The sequence below is a fragment of the Alosa alosa genome, chromosome 23 (genome assembly GCF_017589495.1).
Source record: "Alosa alosa isolate M-15738 ecotype Scorff River chromosome 23, AALO_Geno_1.1, whole genome shotgun sequence".
Taxonomy (NCBI): Eukaryota; Metazoa; Chordata; class Actinopteri; order Clupeiformes; family Clupeidae; genus Alosa; species Alosa alosa.
The window spans coordinates 25,502,369-25,522,691 of NC_063211.1; the positions used below are offsets into that span (position 1 = coordinate 25,502,369).

The 20,323-nt window shown below is 45.3% G+C and overlaps 1 protein-coding gene and 1 long non-coding RNA gene across 2 annotated transcripts in view; one reads left to right on the forward strand and one right to left on the reverse strand.

The window, feature by feature from the left end:
* Positions 1-196: 196 nt before the first annotated feature.
* Positions 197-2,262, reverse strand: LOC125288763. Its single transcript, XM_048235385.1, has 6 exons — positions 1,644-2,262; positions 1,429-1,524; positions 1,229-1,339; positions 846-992; positions 492-608; positions 197-327 (listed from the first exon to the last, which is right to left on the reverse strand). Exons 1-5 carry the CDS (start codon positions 2,053-2,055, stop codon positions 532-534), a joined length of 843 nt encoding a protein of 280 aa, XP_048091342.1. The 5' UTR covers positions 2,056-2,262; the 3' UTR covers positions 197-327; positions 492-531.
* Positions 2,263-3,053: 791 nt separating this feature from the next.
* The window catches only part of LOC125288537, a 25,485-nt gene continuing 8,215 nt past the window's right edge, over positions 3,054-20,323 (forward strand). Inside the window, exons 1-3 of the long non-coding RNA XR_007192498.1 lie at positions 3,054-3,141; positions 9,705-9,929; positions 12,840-12,973. This is a non-coding gene — a long non-coding RNA (uncharacterized LOC125288537). The remainder of the gene's footprint in view (positions 3,142-9,704; positions 9,930-12,839; positions 12,974-20,323) is intronic.

Genomic DNA, 20,323 nt, shown 5'->3' on the forward strand with positions numbered 1-20,323 from the left:
GAAACAGGGTTAATTGACACATCTATCTTATACAGATTCAGCCATTCTTTGACTATCCATAGAAATAATGTTTGCTTGAATGTCATTGAAATACTTCATTAATACTAAAATAAAAATGTAAGAAAAATAAACTATACTAAGTAATATTTGTATTAAAAGTATGACTTTAGTCCTTTATGTTCATTCCACACACCGTTTTTATTCAATATCAAAATTTAAAAGAAAGTGAAATTGGAATAGAAGAAGCAGTAGCCTCCTTCACTGCAGTCCTCCAGTGTTGTGTATGGAAATACTGTAGCTGTCCAGTGCCATCACCTGCATTATATCCTGTGCCATAACACAGAAGAATATAAGAGATTAATTCAATGTATTTGACTTGTAGTTTGAACACTGCACATACTGTATCTGAATTTGTGATGGTTGCATGTTTAATTGTAAGACGTAGATGTCCACTTTCTTTATTGCTGCAGTAAGTTGCGTTGTTGACTCACCCATGTCCTCATAGCTGGAGTACATCACTGGTGCTGTCGCTCATTGGCCCACAGCGCTGAAGAGAGGCATCTTTCTCTTGGCCCACTCCGGACCCAGCCAGATCGGCTCCAGCCACCCTGTAACATTTACAAGAGGGTCTATCACAATCTCAATCTTTAATTCGCCAAGTATGTGGAGTACAAGGACCTTTTTTATGCTGGTGACCGCACAGAAACAGAGTAGGACTCCGTTAGGGCCAAACACTGTGCGCTGCGTTAATTAGGGCAATCTGTGGCTTTCTCACAGCTATTATTACACGAGTGAGATCTTTCAGAGAGAGATTAGTCTTATGATGATAATTTTGTTTGACTCACTGGGGCTGAAGGTGTCCCTGTGCGTCTCCGCTTGGTCAAGCAAATCCCCCCCACGGGCCCCTGGCTGCTCCTGGTCTTCAGCTTTCACTTCCTCCGTTTGGTGATCATTTCCGCCTTCACCTAGAACACTGCTGGTGGAGTCAGTGCCTATCAAATCAAATGGCCAAATACAGTTTAGTACAGGGCAATGCTTTACTCTTCATGCTTCCGTAACTGTGAAAATATACATAGATTCTGATGTACATGCAGCATATTTTTAAAGATTCTCCACACAAACTACTGACACATCTTGACAGATACCCCAAACTCTTTCATATGCCACAAATCCTCCAAATCAGTTTTTCTAGCCACCATTCTTTGTCAAATCTGTATTCTAAACTTACTGGTATCCAGAGGGACAGGAAGTTCCTCTTGTCCAGCCAGCCTCAGGTTTTCCAAGACCATGGCTTGCCATCTCTGGCTACAGGCCTTCTTTCCATTTAGGGGTACACAGCCTACAGGAAAGATGATAACATTAATAGGTTATGATCAGTCATAGGTTATGGTTTAAAATGTGTAGTGTATTGCTCTCTAAATCACTCACTCTTCCCGATGTTGTCCTGGCTGACTAGTATGCCTTCCAGGACCACGTCCTGCCATCTCTGGCTACAGGCCTTTTTACCAGCCAGGGCTATGCAGCCTAAAAGAGAATTGAAAATATGATCAGCCATTGATTAAGAGTTAAAACATCTTGATAACATTCATGAATAACACTACTGCATAATACACAATATTCTATTTACATGATATGTGTCTTACTCAGGGGATTGACATTTGTGTCTCCACGGTTCTTGACCTGCACCTGTGGTGCTCTTCTCTGGACCCTCAGTGGCTTGCGTCTCCCCTGAAAAGCCTGGAGAGTGGTGTCCATTTTCTCCTGAGCTTGGCTCTTCAACGCCTCTCCATTTTCCTGCCTTGGTCTCCATCCCGAGGCCACAAGTCGGGCTCTTCTCGGGTCTCTCTTTGGGGTGTGAGCGCTAGGCTGGAGCACTTCTGGTGTCACTCTCTTATTCAATCTCCTGTCTCTCTTCTGCTCCACCTTTTCAATAGTCTGGATCTTACTAACTCGGTAGTTTCTCTGTCTTTGCCTCACTCCTCTTTCTTGGATCCTGCGCCTGATGCTGGCAAAGGTAGCCCTCAGGGCAGCCATAAAACATCCAGGAGAATCCATCCTCAGGTCAACCCTGGATTCCTCTCCCAATTACCGAATCACAAGTTAAAATATAAAATAGTGATTTAAACAAGGAAATCAATGCAATATAGTATTAATGGCAGGGAGAAAACGCTCATCAATGTTGTCTCTTGGTAAAGTCACAAAGTGACAAGCTGATGGTGTATTGCAAAGTAGAACACTCTGAACATTCCAACCAGTGATGTCATAAGGGATGCTGATGCTGATGAATTGTAGAATTCAGGATTTGTTCCATCAGGTATCCAAATGAAATACAGTAGAACTGAAGATGTATACTTACATTCTGTTTTTCACAGTACACTAGTGTTTGCACAGCATATGGCTTGTATTAGGAAAGGGCTATTGGGATCTTTTGTGTCAAAATGTATAACTACCTACATTAACTTTCCTCTCCAACTTTGAAAGTTCCACTCTCCAACTTTGAAAGTTCAACTTTTTATCCCTTAAGTCTGAGAGGCTAAATTGTGTCAAAAGTGCCATTAAAGGCCATCATTTTGACCTGCATAATTCAGAGTTATAATAATAAAATAGCTCTGCGCTGTAAGACAGGAGGATGATTTATGATTTGTAGATAAGTATTGCTTTAATAAATTCCTAAAAATCTATGGATGGATAAAAACTAATAGACACGCATTGTAGATTGCATTCTCCATCATCTTTGAAATCAAAGGGGAGCCTTCTGTGTGTTCTCTGGGTATGCTAAAATAACAAGAGTAATCTCCATTTATTTTATAAAAACATAGAATCCTGAATAGCTTAGAGACTAGACCACATTGCCAATTGCTTTTGGAAATGACAAGAAAAGTTTTAGTGCGGTTCAAAAAAGTGTTGCTGTTGTGTTATGTACCTCTATTCTTTTGCCACTAGGTGGCCTACAATACCCAAATCACTGCAATCACGCTCCAAATCTAAATTCTTGAAGTGCATGTTTGAAAAGTCCGTCCGTTGGAAACGCACGCGCTAACTAGTGCGACCTAGAAAGCTATGGAGGTGTAGACATGGTCTACGTAGGCCGGTTCAAATGTGCGCATACATGTTCTTGCTTAAACCATCCTCTCGCTCACGGTAAGTCGTTAAGAAAAAATGAGCTAAAACATCACTAAAATAGGTTTTCCGTTTATTTACTAAGATTATGAGGGAAGTGGGTTTAACGGATCTGGGGACGTTGTCTTCTTTCTCTTAGCCTACCCCATTCCCTCCTACCTAACACTAGGCCTACCTCACACCATAGACAACGATTAGCCTAGGCTTCTAGGCTAGTCATCTGTTAACTGAAGAAAATAATAGTATGTGTTATTTACTGTGTCTGTGAGTAGGCTATTTACTCAGGTATATGATACAAATAAGGCCTAGCCTACAGCCTAATGTGTGAGGCCCGCTTGTGTTAAAATTAATGTTTGGTTCATAGGCTACATGTAACTAAATCAGCCCAGGATTGACGCACAAATGTAGGCCTACTCTGATAGATTAATAGAGCTGCATTTCCCCCAGGTTTAATATTTGATTTAGCTGAGCCTGTTTTTGGAGTTTTAAAATGGTCATAATGTATTTAGAAGTATGTTGTTTAACCCGAAAACTGTCCCCATTTAATGTAGCCTACAGTAATGTATGAACTCCAATGGGTCAGGTAGCCTGCAATGATAAACAGGCACACCTTGTTTTGTGACAGTTTGAACTGCCACACCTCAAGGGAATTCTTGTGTTCATGTTCCTCCCCAAGTTGATAAAACAAAGTGCACTTAGCAGCTTGTCCAGAGAGAAGTCTCAAAGCCCAAGAGACGTGTGTGCATGTGTATGTGTGTGATGCGCTGGAACTGTACAATTTTGGTCTGTTGTTCCGGGCACTTTTTTATGTGTGTATGTGTATGTGAAAGAGAGGGAGGCAGAAAGAGAGCGAGAAAGAGTGAGTACCCTGTGCTTTGTGTGGTGGTGTTTTGTTTTGGTGTCCACATCCTGAGCGTGTGAGCATGAGCTGGCTCAGTTGAACTCAGCTACCCCGTCTGTGTCACTGTCCTTGAATGGCTGATCAAGCGTGTGTGCATGAGTGTGTGAGAATGTGTGTGTATTAAAAAGAAAGTAGATTTTCATATGAATGCACATATGTGTGTCTCTCTGTGTGTACATGTTGTGTCTGTGTTTGTGTGTGTTTATGAGCTGACCAGGTGACGAGGTGTGTTTAAGACATGATCTGAATTTGTATTTTACATGTGTGCGAGTGTGTGATTGCACATGAGCATAAATTATATGTGAAAGTGTGTTTGGGAGTGTGACCCAGATCGTGTGTGTGTGTCTGTGTGTAGTTATATGAGGGCCTTGTCGGGCTTTCCTCACAGACCTCTCGTCAGCAGTGGACACCTGCCAGCCGTCTCGCTTCCTGCGATTCCATTGGCCCAGACGTATGACTCAGGACCCCAGTTGGGCGAGGGAGTTTGGAGTTTTAGAGCTGAGTAGTAGGGGTCTCAATCACAAACACACACACACACACACACACACCTCCGCAACCCTTAATACCCCACCTCTGTCCTGTCCATCTCTTTCCAATGTCTTTTCCTCCACGTCGCCTCCTTCCCACGGTCCAAATCCAGATGGCGACCCCAGGAGGGGGGGTGATGTGCATGGTGAGTCGCGCGGGTGGAGGCACTCCTGCGGGGGCTTGGGTTTGTGGGGGCGAACAAACGCAGACGCAGGGGCGTCAGGGGCCCCCGGCTGCCAACATCACAGCCCCCCCCTCTCTCCAGCTCTGTCATCCCCACCCCTGTTCTTTCACGTTCTGGGAGCGTAAGGGGGCTCCGAACCTCTGGACCTCCGGACCTCCCAGCACGACGTGGCTGGTCCTCTATTCTCTCTGAGGTGGGACTTTCCAGAGCTTGGCTCGGCGTGCGCTGAATCACCTCCTGAATCAGACGTGCACACAGGGAGGGGTGGAGGCATCACGATCTTATCGAACACGAATTCCCCCTTCTCTCCATCACCCCAGCCATCCTATCCCCCTTCTGTGGTGCGTGGAGCCCACCCCGGAGTGGCTAAAATAAGCCGGTTATTTATAGGCACCAGGCTTTTATTATGGGGAGGAAAGACAGATGTTTTAGCTTCTTTGTCTCCAGGACACACACACATGCACATAGAGAGACTTACTCACACATATGTCTATTAGCGTGCATGACGTGAGCGGGAGTCGTGGAGGGGGGGGGAGTGGGGGTTCTGTGTGGAGGTGTGATTCATATGTTTGTTTCAGTGTGGTGCTGATAGGGTTGAGGTGTGGTGAGTGCCACTGGGGGGGTTTGGTGTAATTCTCTGTCTCTGACTCGTGTCTCACTGAGATGTGATTCGTGATGTGGAGACACTGCTACTTACACGAGTTGATTGGAGGGACCTTCAAGACGCTACAGGCAAGACTTAGTAAACCACAGGCCTCCTCGTAAAAATTCTACTCGATCTATTCGTTCATGCCTCTTCAGCTTGGTTCTCACAGCCAGTTAGACAAACGTGTCTTTTGATACGGGATCTAGTGGTCAGCCTTGCAGTAGCAACAAGCACATAATTTGCCTGACCAGATCAGGGGTTTACACATGTGACACAAGTGATTTATGAACCAAACACCACATTCTCGCCCAACTCCCCGTGATCTCTCATAATTTCATAATTAGGCAATTTTATGTGGTTCTCTTTTTTCAGACTCACATTGATTATTTTAGAACATGTCTTTTTCTACCAATTTTTATTGACCTTTTGTATATACTAAATTTTTATTAAGTCAACACAGCTTACGTTTGCAGATGTATTTTTCTCCAGGGATGGGAGGGAGGATGGTCCCTAATGATGCCTTGGTTACAGGCAATTGAGTCATGAATCGTGTTTATCGTTGTGGTAACAAGGGACAGAGACATGTGGCATGTTTGTCTTGCTGTGACTTCCTCCGGGAAGTGTGTTATTAGACGACCCCTGGTGAGTGTGTGTGTGTGTGCATGCTTAATAAAAGGTTTAAAGATGCTCTCTGAGGTCCCTCTCCCTGCTCTGCCACCATGTTGTCTCGGGCGTGCATACTTGTGGTCGGACCAGAGCCGTGTCAGATTGGTTTGTTTTTGTCTCTTGTCTCTACGTGGTCATTCTCATCACATGTCTCCTTCATAATGACACATAACTCTGATTATAACTCATGGTGACAGGACTCTTGTTGTTGTTGTTGTTGTTGATGCTACTGATGTGTCTAGGGTGTGTGGTTATTGCTCACAGAAACAATTCTGATAATCACAGCTAGCTCTTGTTGCAACTTGTACTTGGATAATGACATTTCTCTCTACTGGTGCCTCAGATGATGGTACAACTGATCTCTGAAGAGCATTGCTCTTTATTACTAATGACCACAACAGACACTTTACAAAGAGATTCTTAAGATAACATTTCCACTGATCTTTGATCATATAAGTTGTCTTCATGCCTGTGATAATGATATTTACAAAAAGATTCTAGAGATTATGGACTATTCTCCATATTCCCCCCAGACTCTTAAGATTCATTCCCATTTGTTTCTGATCGTGATATGAGTTTTTTTCTGTGTATGTGATCATGACCAATGTCTCTTTTTGGTTATCAGTAATAGTGCCTGTCTCTCCTGCTAATGCCTGGTAATAATGAAGATCTCTAATAAACGCAACAGCACGGAGGCCTGACTCTGTCTCAGCTCTGACTAAGTGTCTCCTACACCACAGGAAATGGACAGGCAGCAGGGTTTTATTTTCACTGCTGAAGTCAACAAGTGTCTCTCAGGCCACCAAATGATAGTTTTAATTAGAGCCTTCCTGGCTTGTGTGCCTCACTGGACAATGGGAGAAAAAGAGGGAAAAATCGCAATAAAGGACTCCTTTTGTTTTTGTAGCAGCCAGTTAAGGCTGGAGAGGCATGAGGGAGGTGTGTCCTTTCACTTTAACTTAGAACCAATACTACTGTGGACTTTTTATGGGGCTCGATTTGGTTTCGTGTTTGCATAGTAAAACCACGTCGCCACTGAGCGTCAGCCAGGGCAGTTTCAGTCACGGGAGTTTCACACAGACAAACACACACACACACACACACACAACACACACACACACAGCAACACACCCATGCAGATACATGTAGAGGGGTGTGAAACTGTGGCAACCAGCACCCCCCTCTCTTTAAAACAATTCTCCCTTCCCAACCAGCCCCCCCCCCGGTAGTGGGAAGGATGATGTCATGACTCAGATGTTGAGGTCATTGTGTGGTGGATGCGGTGCCACTCAAAGAAAATTGGACACCCCTGATTGGGCAGGGCTCCTGTCAGTCAAAAGCCTGAGTGGGTGTCTTAAGCCCCTGAGGCTGGCGATGTCAGGACAGCCCTCTGATCGACCCTCTGATACAGTGCTCTGTGCGCGAGACAGACAGTCCACAGAGTGGAGCCTGACTCAACGGCAGCCTAAGCTGTCGATGTCTGGGGTCAAATCGCAGTGAACGCAGCCCTGGGCACACCTGGGAGGTCTTCATGAAACAAAAATGTCCCTTTTTTCATCAGAGATGTGTGTGTGTTTTCTGACTTGATCTTTACCACAATTCCCCCCACTTGTATATCAAAGGCCTTATGTACTAGATGAGGCCATGAGAAATATGATGGTGTTTTGGTCACCCTGCTGTCTGAGAGGGGATTCTCTCCAAGCGAGTATTTCATTTCCACTGCTGTTTTTATTCAGTCTGAAGGTTTGATAAAATGGAACCCGACTCATTTGTTCCACGTTCCATGAGCAACTGGTTTGCATCTCCACCCAAAGCAGTTAATGTGACAATGAATGTGAGACTCGCTGCCTTTCCCACGTCGAGAGAGTAAATCATGGCTCAACCAGCCTCCATCTGCTTAGTGTGGAGGGGAATATTGCTCACGAGTCTCTCTGTTGGGCGGCCAGCAACTGTTACAGTGATCCTTACTCTCCCACGTATCAGCAGAGTTTAAAAAGGTCCTCATAATCCTTGTTTGTGTGGGGAGTCTTGCTCACTTGTAGCTTTATGTTGGGTGGACAGAATCGTTGGCCTTAGACATTGATGGCTTTTGCGGTGAATATCTGATTCTGTGGGAGAGGACGACGTGAAAAGATGCCTGCTTCACACAACCTCACAGAGACCTATAGTTGTAAAGGCTTACAGACTTCATAATCTGGCTGAGGAAAGGTGTGTGTGTGTGTGCGTGTGTGTGTGTGTGTGTGTGTGAGAGAGAATGAAAGAAGTAAAGGAAAAAAGAAAGGTCAAAGAGACAGGAAGGGCATAAAAGAAAAAGAGAAGTACTTATGAGTGAAGGATAAAAAAGACGACAGGAGTGAATTAGAGAGAAGGTCAAAAGCAGAGGGAAGGACATACTGAAAGAGAGGCAAACGAGACCAAGAGAACTAAAAAAGCGTCCACGCGTTTAGCCCCTTCATCCCGTCCATCTCCCTGACACACTTGAGTTGGCTCAGTGGATCCCCGGGGAGAGGTTACAGCGTGAAAAAGCAAATGCCCCGTTTTAAATCTGTGTTTTCAATTTGCCCCCACATGGTTCAAATTAGCGGCGTATTTACTGAGCTCGGTAAGTGGGCAGACTGCCCTGAGGACAAGAGGGTGATAGGTGAGAGACAGACCCCTGCCAGCCAAGGCCGCCTCCTCGCTCTCTCCAGCGACGTAAAGAGAAACATATTTTGTTTGTTTTTTTGTTTCTTTTGAATCTTTTCACTTGAGGGAATATCCAAAAATTGGAAGCTCTAAGATTTAATGATATTTTGTTTTGATAAACCTAACAGAATTTCAGTCATGCCATGAAGCTTGTGTATGTGAATGACACATACTAGCTTCTAGTTCTTATGCCTGGAATAGGCAAAAAATATAATGGCGTATCCACCTTATTTGTGAAACCCTGCTTCCATCCGGTTCTCATCTTCTGTCCACTCTGTTTGCATTATAACTTAGTGCAGTCACAATAGGCTACCTAGAATATTCTGCACTTAATATGGATGTTCTATATGACTGACCTTTAAATACCTTAGGATGCATGAGGCACTGTCTACCATCACATTACAATCAATACAGCACAATGGCCGGAAATAGAAAAACGGATTTCTGCATACTGAAGTTTAATGGTGACGCCCATAGGTGGCTCACGAATATGGTGTATACTGTTGTTATTTAAAAAATAAATAAATAAATGTTCCATGTATTGGTTATTGTTATTATGGATAAAGTGGGTGTATAGGTTCTCTGGCTCAACACAGAACAACTCTCCGGATTCTCTCAGATGATCAGTATCAGCATACTGTAGCAGTGCCCAGTGATACAGTATGTGATCCTCTGTAAAAGCATGACATTAGTGATTGATTACTGACCGGAGTCATCCACAAAAAAGGATTCAGTGACACATCCTATGAGCATTACACACTGTATATTGTAAATTACATGTTATATAATATAATACACCATTTAGATAGATAGAGATACATTTTGGTTTTTTTAGGAATGTTTTAGCATAAAAAATATTATTGCTAAAATGAAAAAACCTAAATTGATTAGTAGCATTTGTGCTGTGTATGTGAGCTCCATTATACTGTTCTCTGGTATATTATTGGCTGGAGCTGTGTGTTTCCATTGAACAGGGCCTGTGTTTTTTCTGATGGAGTGAAATGCGGAGCGTTCGCTCCCAATGTGGGGAAACTTTGCTGAGTCTGAGAGTCAACGGGAGAAAGTCTGGAATCCTCGGATTACATCATCGCCCATGATGTCATCCTTCTAGGGTGACTTTGGCACGTGAGACTGATCAAGCGGAGTCAAGCCCAGATTTTACTCCAAAGTCTCGACACGCCATCAATAAACGGCTTCAGGTCAGTGTTTGCCTACGAATTACAGCAGAGAGAAAAGCCAGGGCTGCTACACACACACACTCTCTCCCTTTCTTCTCTCTCTCTCTCTCACTCACACACACACACACACACACACCTCCTCTTTCATTACTTCCCACTTCAATGTCCAAGTAATGACGTTTTTTTTTTTTCAAATAAAAAAATATAATAAAGAAAATTAGGGAATAAGAGAGAGGGAGAGAGAAAGAGAAGTGGAGAAAGATGGAGAGAGGCCTGAGGGGTAGGAGGTGCGGTTGATCAAATGACCGTCATTGGATATAAATCAAATCATTATGATGTCCCTCCAGAGAAAATACAAGAGGTCTGCATGCTTTCTCTCTCTCTCTTTCTCTCTCTCTCCCCTTTCTCTGCCACTCCCTTTCTTCTGATCTGGCATGGCTTAAGGTCTGGCAGAGAAAAGGCTGGTATGGAAGTGTGTGTGTGTGTGTGTGTGTGTTTGCAGCGCATAGCTTTTAGGATGGAATCACATTTATTCTCATTAGCTTCTGATAATGTCAGATGGAAGGCAGGCGGCCCACGAGCCAAAGCTGTAAACCCCTACCCATCCCCGCCATTACCTCACACACACACACACACACATACCTCACATACACACACACACACATGCAGAGACCATTACCTCACACACCCTCACCTACACCATTGCCGCATTGCCCTACAAACTCAAACACACGCACACATACATACACACCATTTTTTCACATGCACACATTTACATTATCATACATACAGTATACACTCATCACATACACACACATGCACTCACTACCACACATACACATACACAGGCCACTGCTACATGCACACACTGCTCCGTCAGCCACACACTCCTGTCCCAATGATGGTAGACATTTCATCACCCTTCCTGATCGTTCTCATAAGAGCGGATAGTAATCCTCTTCCTAACTGCCCATAGTCTGACCATATTCATACGATTTGTAATGGCGTTTTAGGGACTTGTAGTCTTCTGGAGTAGTCATGTCCACAAGGATCTCGTATTCTCTCCCTGTGAAGCAGCTTAGACCTCTGGCCAACAGCCTGGCCAATCACACGGCTGCCTCACCGCTTGCATGGATCCTGTTCATGCAAGAAAAATAGGAACTTGTGAAAAGCGATCCATACGTAAACATGATTGATGTACGGCTTTCACCTCCAAGACTACAGATGTCCCCTTGTTCTCCCCTCTCCTGCTCCCCTTCTGATGGTTTCACCATGTGGCGGCTAGCGCCACTGCAATGGATCATCGGTGAAGTAGTTTTGCTGTAGTGTGTCAGAGCGGGAGATGGCTTTCAGCTGACCCAGGAACAGTAGGCTGGGTGGAGAGTGATCCATCTGTCACGTATGGGCGTAGAGCTAACATGTTACTTCTACCTGAAATCACACTCACTGTACTGTACTGTACTGTACTGTACTGTGTGTGTGTGTGTCTGTGCGTGCGTGTGTGTGTGTGTGCGTGCGTGCGTGCTTGTTTGTGCATGCTTTTTCTTGCAATTGAGGGTAGGGACTGTGATCTCACACTTTGTGTACTGTGTGTGTGTTTGCTTGTGTATATGTATTTGTGTGTATTTTGTAATATATACTGTGATCATGTGTGTTGCAGTGGGGACTGCATATAAAGAGAGAGTTTATAATCCTCTTACCAGAATCTCAGTGATATTGACAAGTTGATGTTTTGCCTGTTGTTGAATTTCAGTGAGCTGGTAATACCAGTGGCGACATTGCAAGCACAAACACTCTCACACATGTTTATACCCATGACTAGTACCCTCCCACACACACATCAATCATCAATTAATTATTCTTTGTGTTTGTGTGTGTGTGTGTGTGTGTTTCTGTGTGTGTGTGTGTGTGTGTGTGCAGCTGTTGGCCACTCTCCAGTGCAGGTGAATGTGGCACCTATTGGGTGTGAGTTCAGTATTGGAGCAGGTCTTGAGCAGACAGATGCCCTGTGGAGACCTGTGCTGCCACAGATACGTCCCTTACCAGAGCTCATCCCTCTCTCCTCTCCGCACTCCTCTTCCCAACTCCACGCCAATAGTTTGCTGTCCTTTCCTCTTTTCCTTCCTTCACATTCTCCTCATTTCTTCTCTCTTTCCTCCACTCCTCTCATCTCCTGTCTTCTTCAGTCCCCTGCCCTTCATCCCAATCCCCCCACCCACCCCATGCCATTTTTCATTTCCTGTAAATATTTTGGTCAGGATGCTTTTTACAGATGGATGTGTATTTTAAGTTGACAGGAGAGGTCATTCGAGATGGACGGCCCAGATTACCCCCCCCCACACACACACACACATACTCACACTCGTCCCTAGAGCATGTGTGTGGAGAGAGAGAAAGAGAGAGTCCTGGTCCCAGGAGAGGAGACTTGATGGAGCATCTAGGGGGTGAGGAGGAGTAGTGGGGGTGAGTGGGGGTTGTGGGAGGAGGGGTGAGGGCTCTTTGGTCACTGGCTCTGCCGGGTCGCTCTTCTTGTTTCTCACGCCGTCGTCCCTCTGCTGGGGGGAGGAGATCATGTCAGGAGTCACTCGCTGGTGACATCACAGCACAGAGTATGCAGTTGCTATCGACAACATCATAGATCGGCAGCTGTGTGTGTATGTGAGGGTAGAGAGATTAAGCACTGAACCATTCCAGTTCAGGTTAGTTCAGCTAAGAACTGAATGGCTTGCAGCATTGTTTATCTTGTCATTAACATCTACTTTTTAACACTGAGTTATTCCAATCAGCCAGTGCATTTTTAAATTGCTTTGTATGTCACAAAAAGACAATTCATCAGTCTTCTCTTCAAACTAGATCTTACCTGTATCAGCATTTGCAGACACCAGCTTGTCCTTACTATATAAATAAAATTCTTACTTCTTTCTTACAAAGGGTGATCTGTGGCCACCTCTGTCCAGCCCCAGCACTGTTCCTGTCTGTCCAAAACTCTCGGACGGCACCACCTGATTGGATGTTTCCCGTCCTCCTCTGACGATGGTCCAGTGATGGATGGCAGGCCCGGTGTGGTGAGACTAAACTCTTCCTGTGATACGAGCGCTTCATAAACCCATGACTGTTTCTTGGGTGGCGGCCACGTGGGATGATGTCAGTTTGCTTATGTGGGGGCTTTCCTGTAATGTATGCTGACTTAAGTAGGCGTGCACACACATACACACACACTCACACCATCGTAATATGTTTAAAACGCCGGCCTGTTTACTGCTGTTGTGTGGCAGAGGCCTAATGTCATAATGTGACTGGGTAGAGGTATATGCAGCGCAATTTGGTAATGTGTGAATGCTAATGCAGCTTTATGAGTGGGCCATTTGACCACTGGCACAGGGGAGTTCAGCTTAAAGCCATAGGACTGGTTTCCCCTCCAGCATGAGATGAATGGGACATGATAGGGATACACTGATCTGGGGTCAGAGGCTATCAGGGTTGAATAGGATGTCCACGGTTCAGTATATGGATCATAACACAAGCAGGAGACAAGACGAGAGACACAAAGATATGTACAGTATACAGACAGAATTCACATTACACTCACACCACACAAACTTTTAAACAGACCTCTCTCACAACGGCTTTTTCTCTCTCACACACATACACAAACACACTAGCTATTTCTCGCTGTCTTTGTCACACACACACACACACACACACACACACACACACACACACACACACACACTTCTCTCTCATTCTCTTTCACACACCCTCACAGAGGCCTAATTGATTTGAAACAGTCCATTTGTGCTGTGATGCTGCGGTGTGTGCTGCTCTCTGAAATAGCTCCTCTGGCGGAGGGTGTGTGTGTGTGTGTGTGTGTATGTCTGCTGGCCGCCCTGTCTTGTGGTCTCTGTGTGTGTGTGTGTGTGTGTGTGTGTGTTTGTGTGTGTGTGTGTGCATGCATGGGAGAGTTCACTTCATCCACTGTATGAGTGCTCGGTTGGTAGACATATGCATACGTTTTACTGTGTTTGTGTCTGTGCGTCCATATCTGTGTGTGTGTGTGTGTGTGTGTGTGTGTGTGTGTGTGTGTGTGTGTGTGTGTTGTGTGTGGAGCTGTTTTTCCAGAGGAGCATGAAAGTTGTGTGTCCACAGCGAGCTCTAAGTGTATCTCCTCTGGGACTGAGGACTGCTGTTTGTTTAGTCTGCTGCACTCAAGATTAAAGAAAAAAACCAAAACACTCTGAGGGAGAAAGAAGGAGCCTTGCTACATTTTCCCTCCATTTTGCTCTCTCACTCTTTCTTTCTTTCTTTTCTTTCTCCCTTTCTCCTTCTCCTTCTCTCTCCTCTCTCTCTCTCTCTCTCTCTTACACACACACACACACACACACACACACACACACACACACACACAAAGAACTGAATTTGTAACTAGTAAAAATGGCTGTCATCTCCATTGTAAAGATACATAATGTATGTTGTGATAGCCATACAGTGTTCCCCACAGAACTGAATTCCATTTGTGCTGGTTGGTTTGCAGAATTAACTTGAATACAAAGTTTTAACAAATTAGCGAAGCGTGGCTAAGATGCTAACCAGATTTAAGCACAATTTAGTAAAACCTGGAAAATCATTGTGCGGTGGTCAATGTTAATATTGTGGTGGGCCGCCACAAATAAGCCAATGTATGGGACACACTGCCACATGCGGCACTAGTAGCACTGCTGACGCTTGATGTCCTGTGTGCCTGGTTCACACACATCAGCGGGTGTGACCTGAGCAGCTGACTGGATAATGAAAAACTCTCTAAGCCAATTAGAGAGCTGTGAGCTGGCTGCTGGCTGGGCCTACTCTACTGTTTTTCCCATCTCACTTAGGCTGAGAGACTATGACAGGAAAACACACACACACACACACACACACACACATCATATGCACATGTGACACACACATGTGCAATTGTCTCTGGATATTAGATATCTTCTCTGCTTGGCCGTTATCTGAATGTGTGTGTGTCTGTGTTTCTGTGTGTCTGTGTGTGTGTGTGTGTGTGTCTGTCAGCGTGATTTTATTTACCCTCCTCGTGTGTCTAATGAGGCAATGACATCACCTTGCTGATATCACCATCGGAATCAGTCAGGGTCATTAGTGACTCAGTTGCTGTCTGGTAGCATTTGACCTCTGTGGCCTGTGCAGTGACCTGTGAACCATGTGACCTTGAACTCTTTCATCTGTGTCTGTCAGATTTGTGTGTGTGTGTGTGTGTGTTGTGTTTATGTTAGGGCAGACACAAAGGCTTTTGATGAGGGCTAACGGCTGATAGTCAGACTGACGTGAACCCCTTTAACTTCTCCTTAAGACACCACTCCTGCAACACAGCCAGCGTTCATTTGGGGAGCCTGGGCTGGTTGCCCGTGGGTCATGAATCTGGTGGTTATCATCACCCCTACACCCCCCCCCCTCCAGGTACGTACGCTGTAGCTCCCATCTGTGAGAGTGAATGATGATGATTTAAGCTTGACTTTTCAATCCCCTTGAGTAGGTCATTCAGTGGATTAGAAGCAGTCACTGAGACAATCAGTTTTATCACAATGGAGCTCATTCAAGAAAACACGTCATCTAGAGAGGGAGAGAGAGGGAGAAAGCAAGGTTGAAACAGGATGAAGACAGTTGACAGATTGCAGATCAAATCACCTCACTCATCAGAAGATTGTCATACATCTGTAACTCAGCATCATGTCATCCCAACTGTGTGTGTGTGTGTGTGTGTGTGTGTGTGTGTGTGTGTGTGTGTGTGTGTGTGTGTGTGTGTGTTTATGTTAGGGCAGACACAAAGGCTTTTGATGAGGGCTAGCGGCTGATAGTCAGACTGGCGTGAACCCTTTAACTTCTCCTTAAGACACCACTCCTGCAACACAGCCAGCGTTCATTTGGGGAGCCTGGGCTGGTTGCCCGTGGGTCATGAATCTGGTGGTTATCATCACCCCTACCCCCCCCCCCCAGGTACGTACGCTGTAGCTCCCATCTGTGAGAGTGAATGATGATGATTTAAGCTTGACTTTTCAATCCCCTTGAGTAGGTCATTCAGTGGATTAGAAGCAGTCACTGAGACAATCAGTTTTATCACAATGGAGCTCATTCAAGAAAACACGTCATCTAGAGAGGGAGAGAGAGGGAGAAAGCAAGGTTGAAACAGGATGAAGACAGTTGACAGATTGCAGATCAAATCACCTCACTCATCAGAGAAGGAATTGTCATACATCTGTAACTCAGCATTATGTCATCCCAACTGTGTGTGTGTGTGTGTGTGTGTGTGTGTGTGTGTGTGTGTGTGTGTGTGTGTGTGTGTGTGTGATTATGTGTGGGTGTGTGTGAGAGACAATTAGTCATCTGTAAAACTGTGTGTTTGTATTTGCGGGTGCAAATATACATTGCATACTGTACACACACACACACACACACACACACACACACCTGGATTCCTGTGCACTCCTTTCCTTCTCCACGTTTGGGCCTGGCGTCCCCGGAGAGCGATCAGCGCGTAACGCTCAGCATCACCAGGCCCAAATAACAGGAAGAGGCATCATCCGCCCACCAGTTCTGCTTCTCCTGTCCCCCCGTCTGCCCCCCATTCTGTGCCACTGGTGTCCAGTCGCAGGCATTGTCAGGCCTGACCTCACTGGAATGCTGAAACTATTATGTTCTCCTGTTCAAAGCACAAGGTGATTCCTGTAAGAAGGCATGCTCACAGCCATGGAGTCATGCATTCCTCTGGTTTGGAACAGTGGGAACCAGGAGTGTCACTCGTGGAGGGAACGTTGCAGGGGGTCTGTGTGGGAGGGTGTCTGTGTGTGTGTGTGTGTGTGTGTGTGTGTGTGTGTGTGGTGTGTGTGTGTGTGTGTGTGTGTGGTGTGGGAGTTTTTGAGGTGGTGTTTGTGAGCGTACATTCCTTTGGTTAGAGTAAAACTTACCGGGAGCCAGTATGTGTGGGAGCCAAGGAGGTGGCCCCAAGTCAAGAGGAGGTTTGTGTCATGAGAACATTTATGTGGCTGTGTGTGTGTGTGTGAGAGAGAGAGAGAGAGAGTGTGTGTGCGTGCATGTTTGTGTGTGTGTGTATGTGTGTGTGTTTGTGTGTGATGGCGTCTCTGTGTTTGTGTGTGAAAGAGAGACAAAGAAAGGAATGGGGACTGTGTGTCTGTGTGTAATTGCGAGCGCCTGTGTGGGTGTGTGATTGGAATATGTGTGTCTGGCCTGCCTTGTGAAGGTGTCGTCTAGCTGCAGTCCTGCCTGTGCGTGACTCACCAGAGCCAGGATCCGCGCTGAAGCTGATGATCCCTCTGGCCGTCTGACAGAGGCTAGAAGTCAACGCCGCAGACTAAACTAAGCTGTGGGTGTTCATTGTGTGACGTTTCATGTGTGTGTGTAAATTTTACATTCATCTCTCTTTTCGTTCCAACATCCTGATCCCCGTACTCACCCACACACTCATGTCTGTCTGCAGGTGGGTGGGCGGGTGCAGAACCTGGAGAACCCCAGTCGCCTATCGGTTCTGATGTTCTAATAATGTTTTGGATGCCATATTAAAGGCCAGCAAGGTTGAAAGATAAGCTATCAGAATTGTATGTTGTGGAGAGATGTGAGGTGAGCAGCAGGGTCCAAGTGCTTAAGGGAATCCCCTGGTTTGATCTGGACCAACAGTCGTTTCCCAACGCCACCCCCATCTGTCTCCCACTCGCTTCCTGTCTCTCCCAAAAGCCCTAAAAGTATACTTTTTTTCTTTTTTAAAAGAATTTTATGTTGGCTTTTGAGTTTACTTCTTTTTTGTACTTCTTGTAAGGATTGACGACTGAGTGAATGGCACATCAAAGTGTGGGGTTGCACATTCCAGTACTGCATTTGTAAATGAAGATGCTGTAATTTGAGTGCTCCAGCTTGTCTCATACTGGGACTTTGTCATTGTATTATGATTATATCATTTTCAGTCTCGAGTTGATCATGGGGTCAGCAGCAACTTCCCAAAAGCAAGATGTAGGAGCCAGGCAACCTAAAAACACTCATGGAGAAGCCCAGTAGCATGGTTGACCTCACAAAACTTTTTGATGAGGAAATATATTTTTTAAATCTGACACAATACTTCTGTATTTCCTTTATGGCTTTGTGTGCCATTACAAGACTGGGAGTCTGGAGTGTGTGTGTCTGTGTTTGTGTGTGTGTGTGAGTGTTTGATCGTTTGTGACCTGAATGGTGTGGACGTGTGTGTGTGTGTGCACTGAAGACCTGCCCTGGAGGATGTGTGTGTGGGTGCTAATGGGGTGCATTGTGTGTGTGGACAGTTTCGGAGACACCGCCATGTGACTGTTCTTTCCTTTTGATATTCTGTCATGTAATCCTGCCACCCGCTGCAACAGCCCTTTAATTTCGGGCTGCCGCTGAGATCTTCACGTCTCCCGAGAGGCTTCGACCTCAGGACACTCAGGCAGTTGTAATTGGGGTTTGCGTGTGTTTTACAAAGGAAGGAAAAAAAGGAGAGAGAGAGGGAAAGAGGGAGTGGGAGAACGAGTGTCAGTAACACCAGACAGGAGTAGGATGATGTAGCAAAACAGTAATTAGCGTTGCAGTGTTTAAGAGCATGGCGAGGGAAGACTAGGCCTGTGTTTGTGTGTGTGTGTGTGTGTTTTCGTCTCTGTTTATGCTAAAGTGTGTTTGTGTGTACGTGTGTATATATACATAAAGACATATCCATGCGTGTGAATGACTGTATGAGTGTATTTGTGTGTGTATATTGTTGTTTATACGAATCTGTGTTTGCATATTTAATACGTTTCATACACATGTTTCAACACTGCATTTCGGTCGTTGCTTTTACCTTATCATTCATTACCTTACGCATGCCAGTTATGTATCCACCAGCTGCCTGCCTGCAGCCTACTTCCAAAACTCCAAAGCTGCTTGCTGTCAGATTTGGTTCCGAGAAAACAAGTTCAGTGTATCAACAAGACTCAATAACAGTTTATGTGATGTGTTAATCAATTAAATTCCCAACAATTTCCAATTTCACAACAGCTAGTTCTGGAGTAGGCCATTCATCTAGCCCGCTTGCTTACGACGAGACTCAGGCTGAGCAGTTGGCACCTTATTATGACCGCCACTAGCGAAGCGGTCACATAGGGATTGCCAACGTTTTTTTTTCCGTCATCTACTTCCTGAATTTTTGGTCCAGCGATACCGGGACACCGAACCACGGGGCACATGAAATTTGGTGGGTATGTAGCCCCACTAGACTTTTACGGAAAAATTTTGTTTTAGATCCCAGGGGCCCTCCCCCCGTGCTGGGCCCCGAACCAAAAAAAAGCAGTTTTTCCTAAATAACTACCTGAACCGTGGCACTGAGGATGAAGAATCTTTTTTTATGGCATGTTGGTCTCAGGGCCCACATCAACCTGGCCCATAATCACTCATTTGTGATTTTTGGTAAAAAATGAAAATGCAATATTATTCTGTTTTAATCGCCCCTATCTTCAGTTAAGATGTTCAGACCTGCACCAAATTTTATGTGTATGATTGACCTGGCATTCTCTGGGGGTATGCCAAGTTTCGTAGAATTTCATCCATGGGGGGTCTAAAAAAAATTAGGTTATGTGTACATTTAGTGACTGTACACTCATTGGCCTTTAGATGGCGGTGCACACATATACACATGCACACACACACAGGCACCCACATACTATCGGTATTAGAGCGAGGCGATACATAATTACAAATTCATATTCATCATCATCATCATGGCTACATTTCCAGTATTGGCGATAAGTAGTCGTTTGTCCACTAGATGGCGCATCGTTGCAGTGAGACGTAATTTTATTGGAAATTAAGGGCCTGTCCACACGGAGGCCTTTTTTTAGGTTAAGCGCCCAGAGGTTTTGCCGTCTTGGCGGCGTCAAAGCGAATCCTGTAAGCGCACTGCCGAAACCGCACTTTTCTGAAACCTGGTCCCAGAGTGGAGAAATCTGAAACCGTAGCCCGTTTGAGTTTGTTTTGAACAGCGAAACCGCACATCCTGCTAGCATTATCAATGATGTCATCGCCACACCTCAGCTGCCCTGGACTTGCACTTATAGTATTGCCTAACAATACTAGTTTTCATACATGACATTACCTACGATTACACTCCGTTAAGATAAATATCACAACTGATGCTGCGCCTTTCGATAGCTTATGACTTGGTGGACTGAACACTGTTTTTCCCGATGTTTTTTTATGCATTCTAGCTACTGAGGGGCAGCCATGGCCCACTGATTAGCACTCTGGACTTGTAACCAGAGGGTTGCCGGTTCGAGCCCCGACCAGTGGGCTGCGGCTGAAGTGCCCTTCAAGGCACCTAACCCCTCACTGCTCCCCGAGCACCGCCATTGTAGCAGGCAGCT

What these genes read in the sequence shown, in the direction of transcription:
- LOC125288763 (XM_048235385.1), bottom strand. Translation starts at nt 2,055, where the DNA reads ATGGATTCTCCTGGATGTTTTATGGCTGCCCTGAGGGCTACCTTTGCC. An exon ending in TCCTGTCCCTCTGGATACCA is followed by an intron (nt 993 to 1,228) that starts GTAAGTTTAGAA and finishes TTGATTTGATAG; the next exon opens with GCACTGACTCCACCAGCAGT. An exon ending in CAGGGACACCTTCAGCCCCA is followed by an intron (nt 609 to 845) that starts GTGAGTCAAACA and finishes TAAATGTTACAG; the next exon opens with GGTGGCTGGAGCCGATCTGG.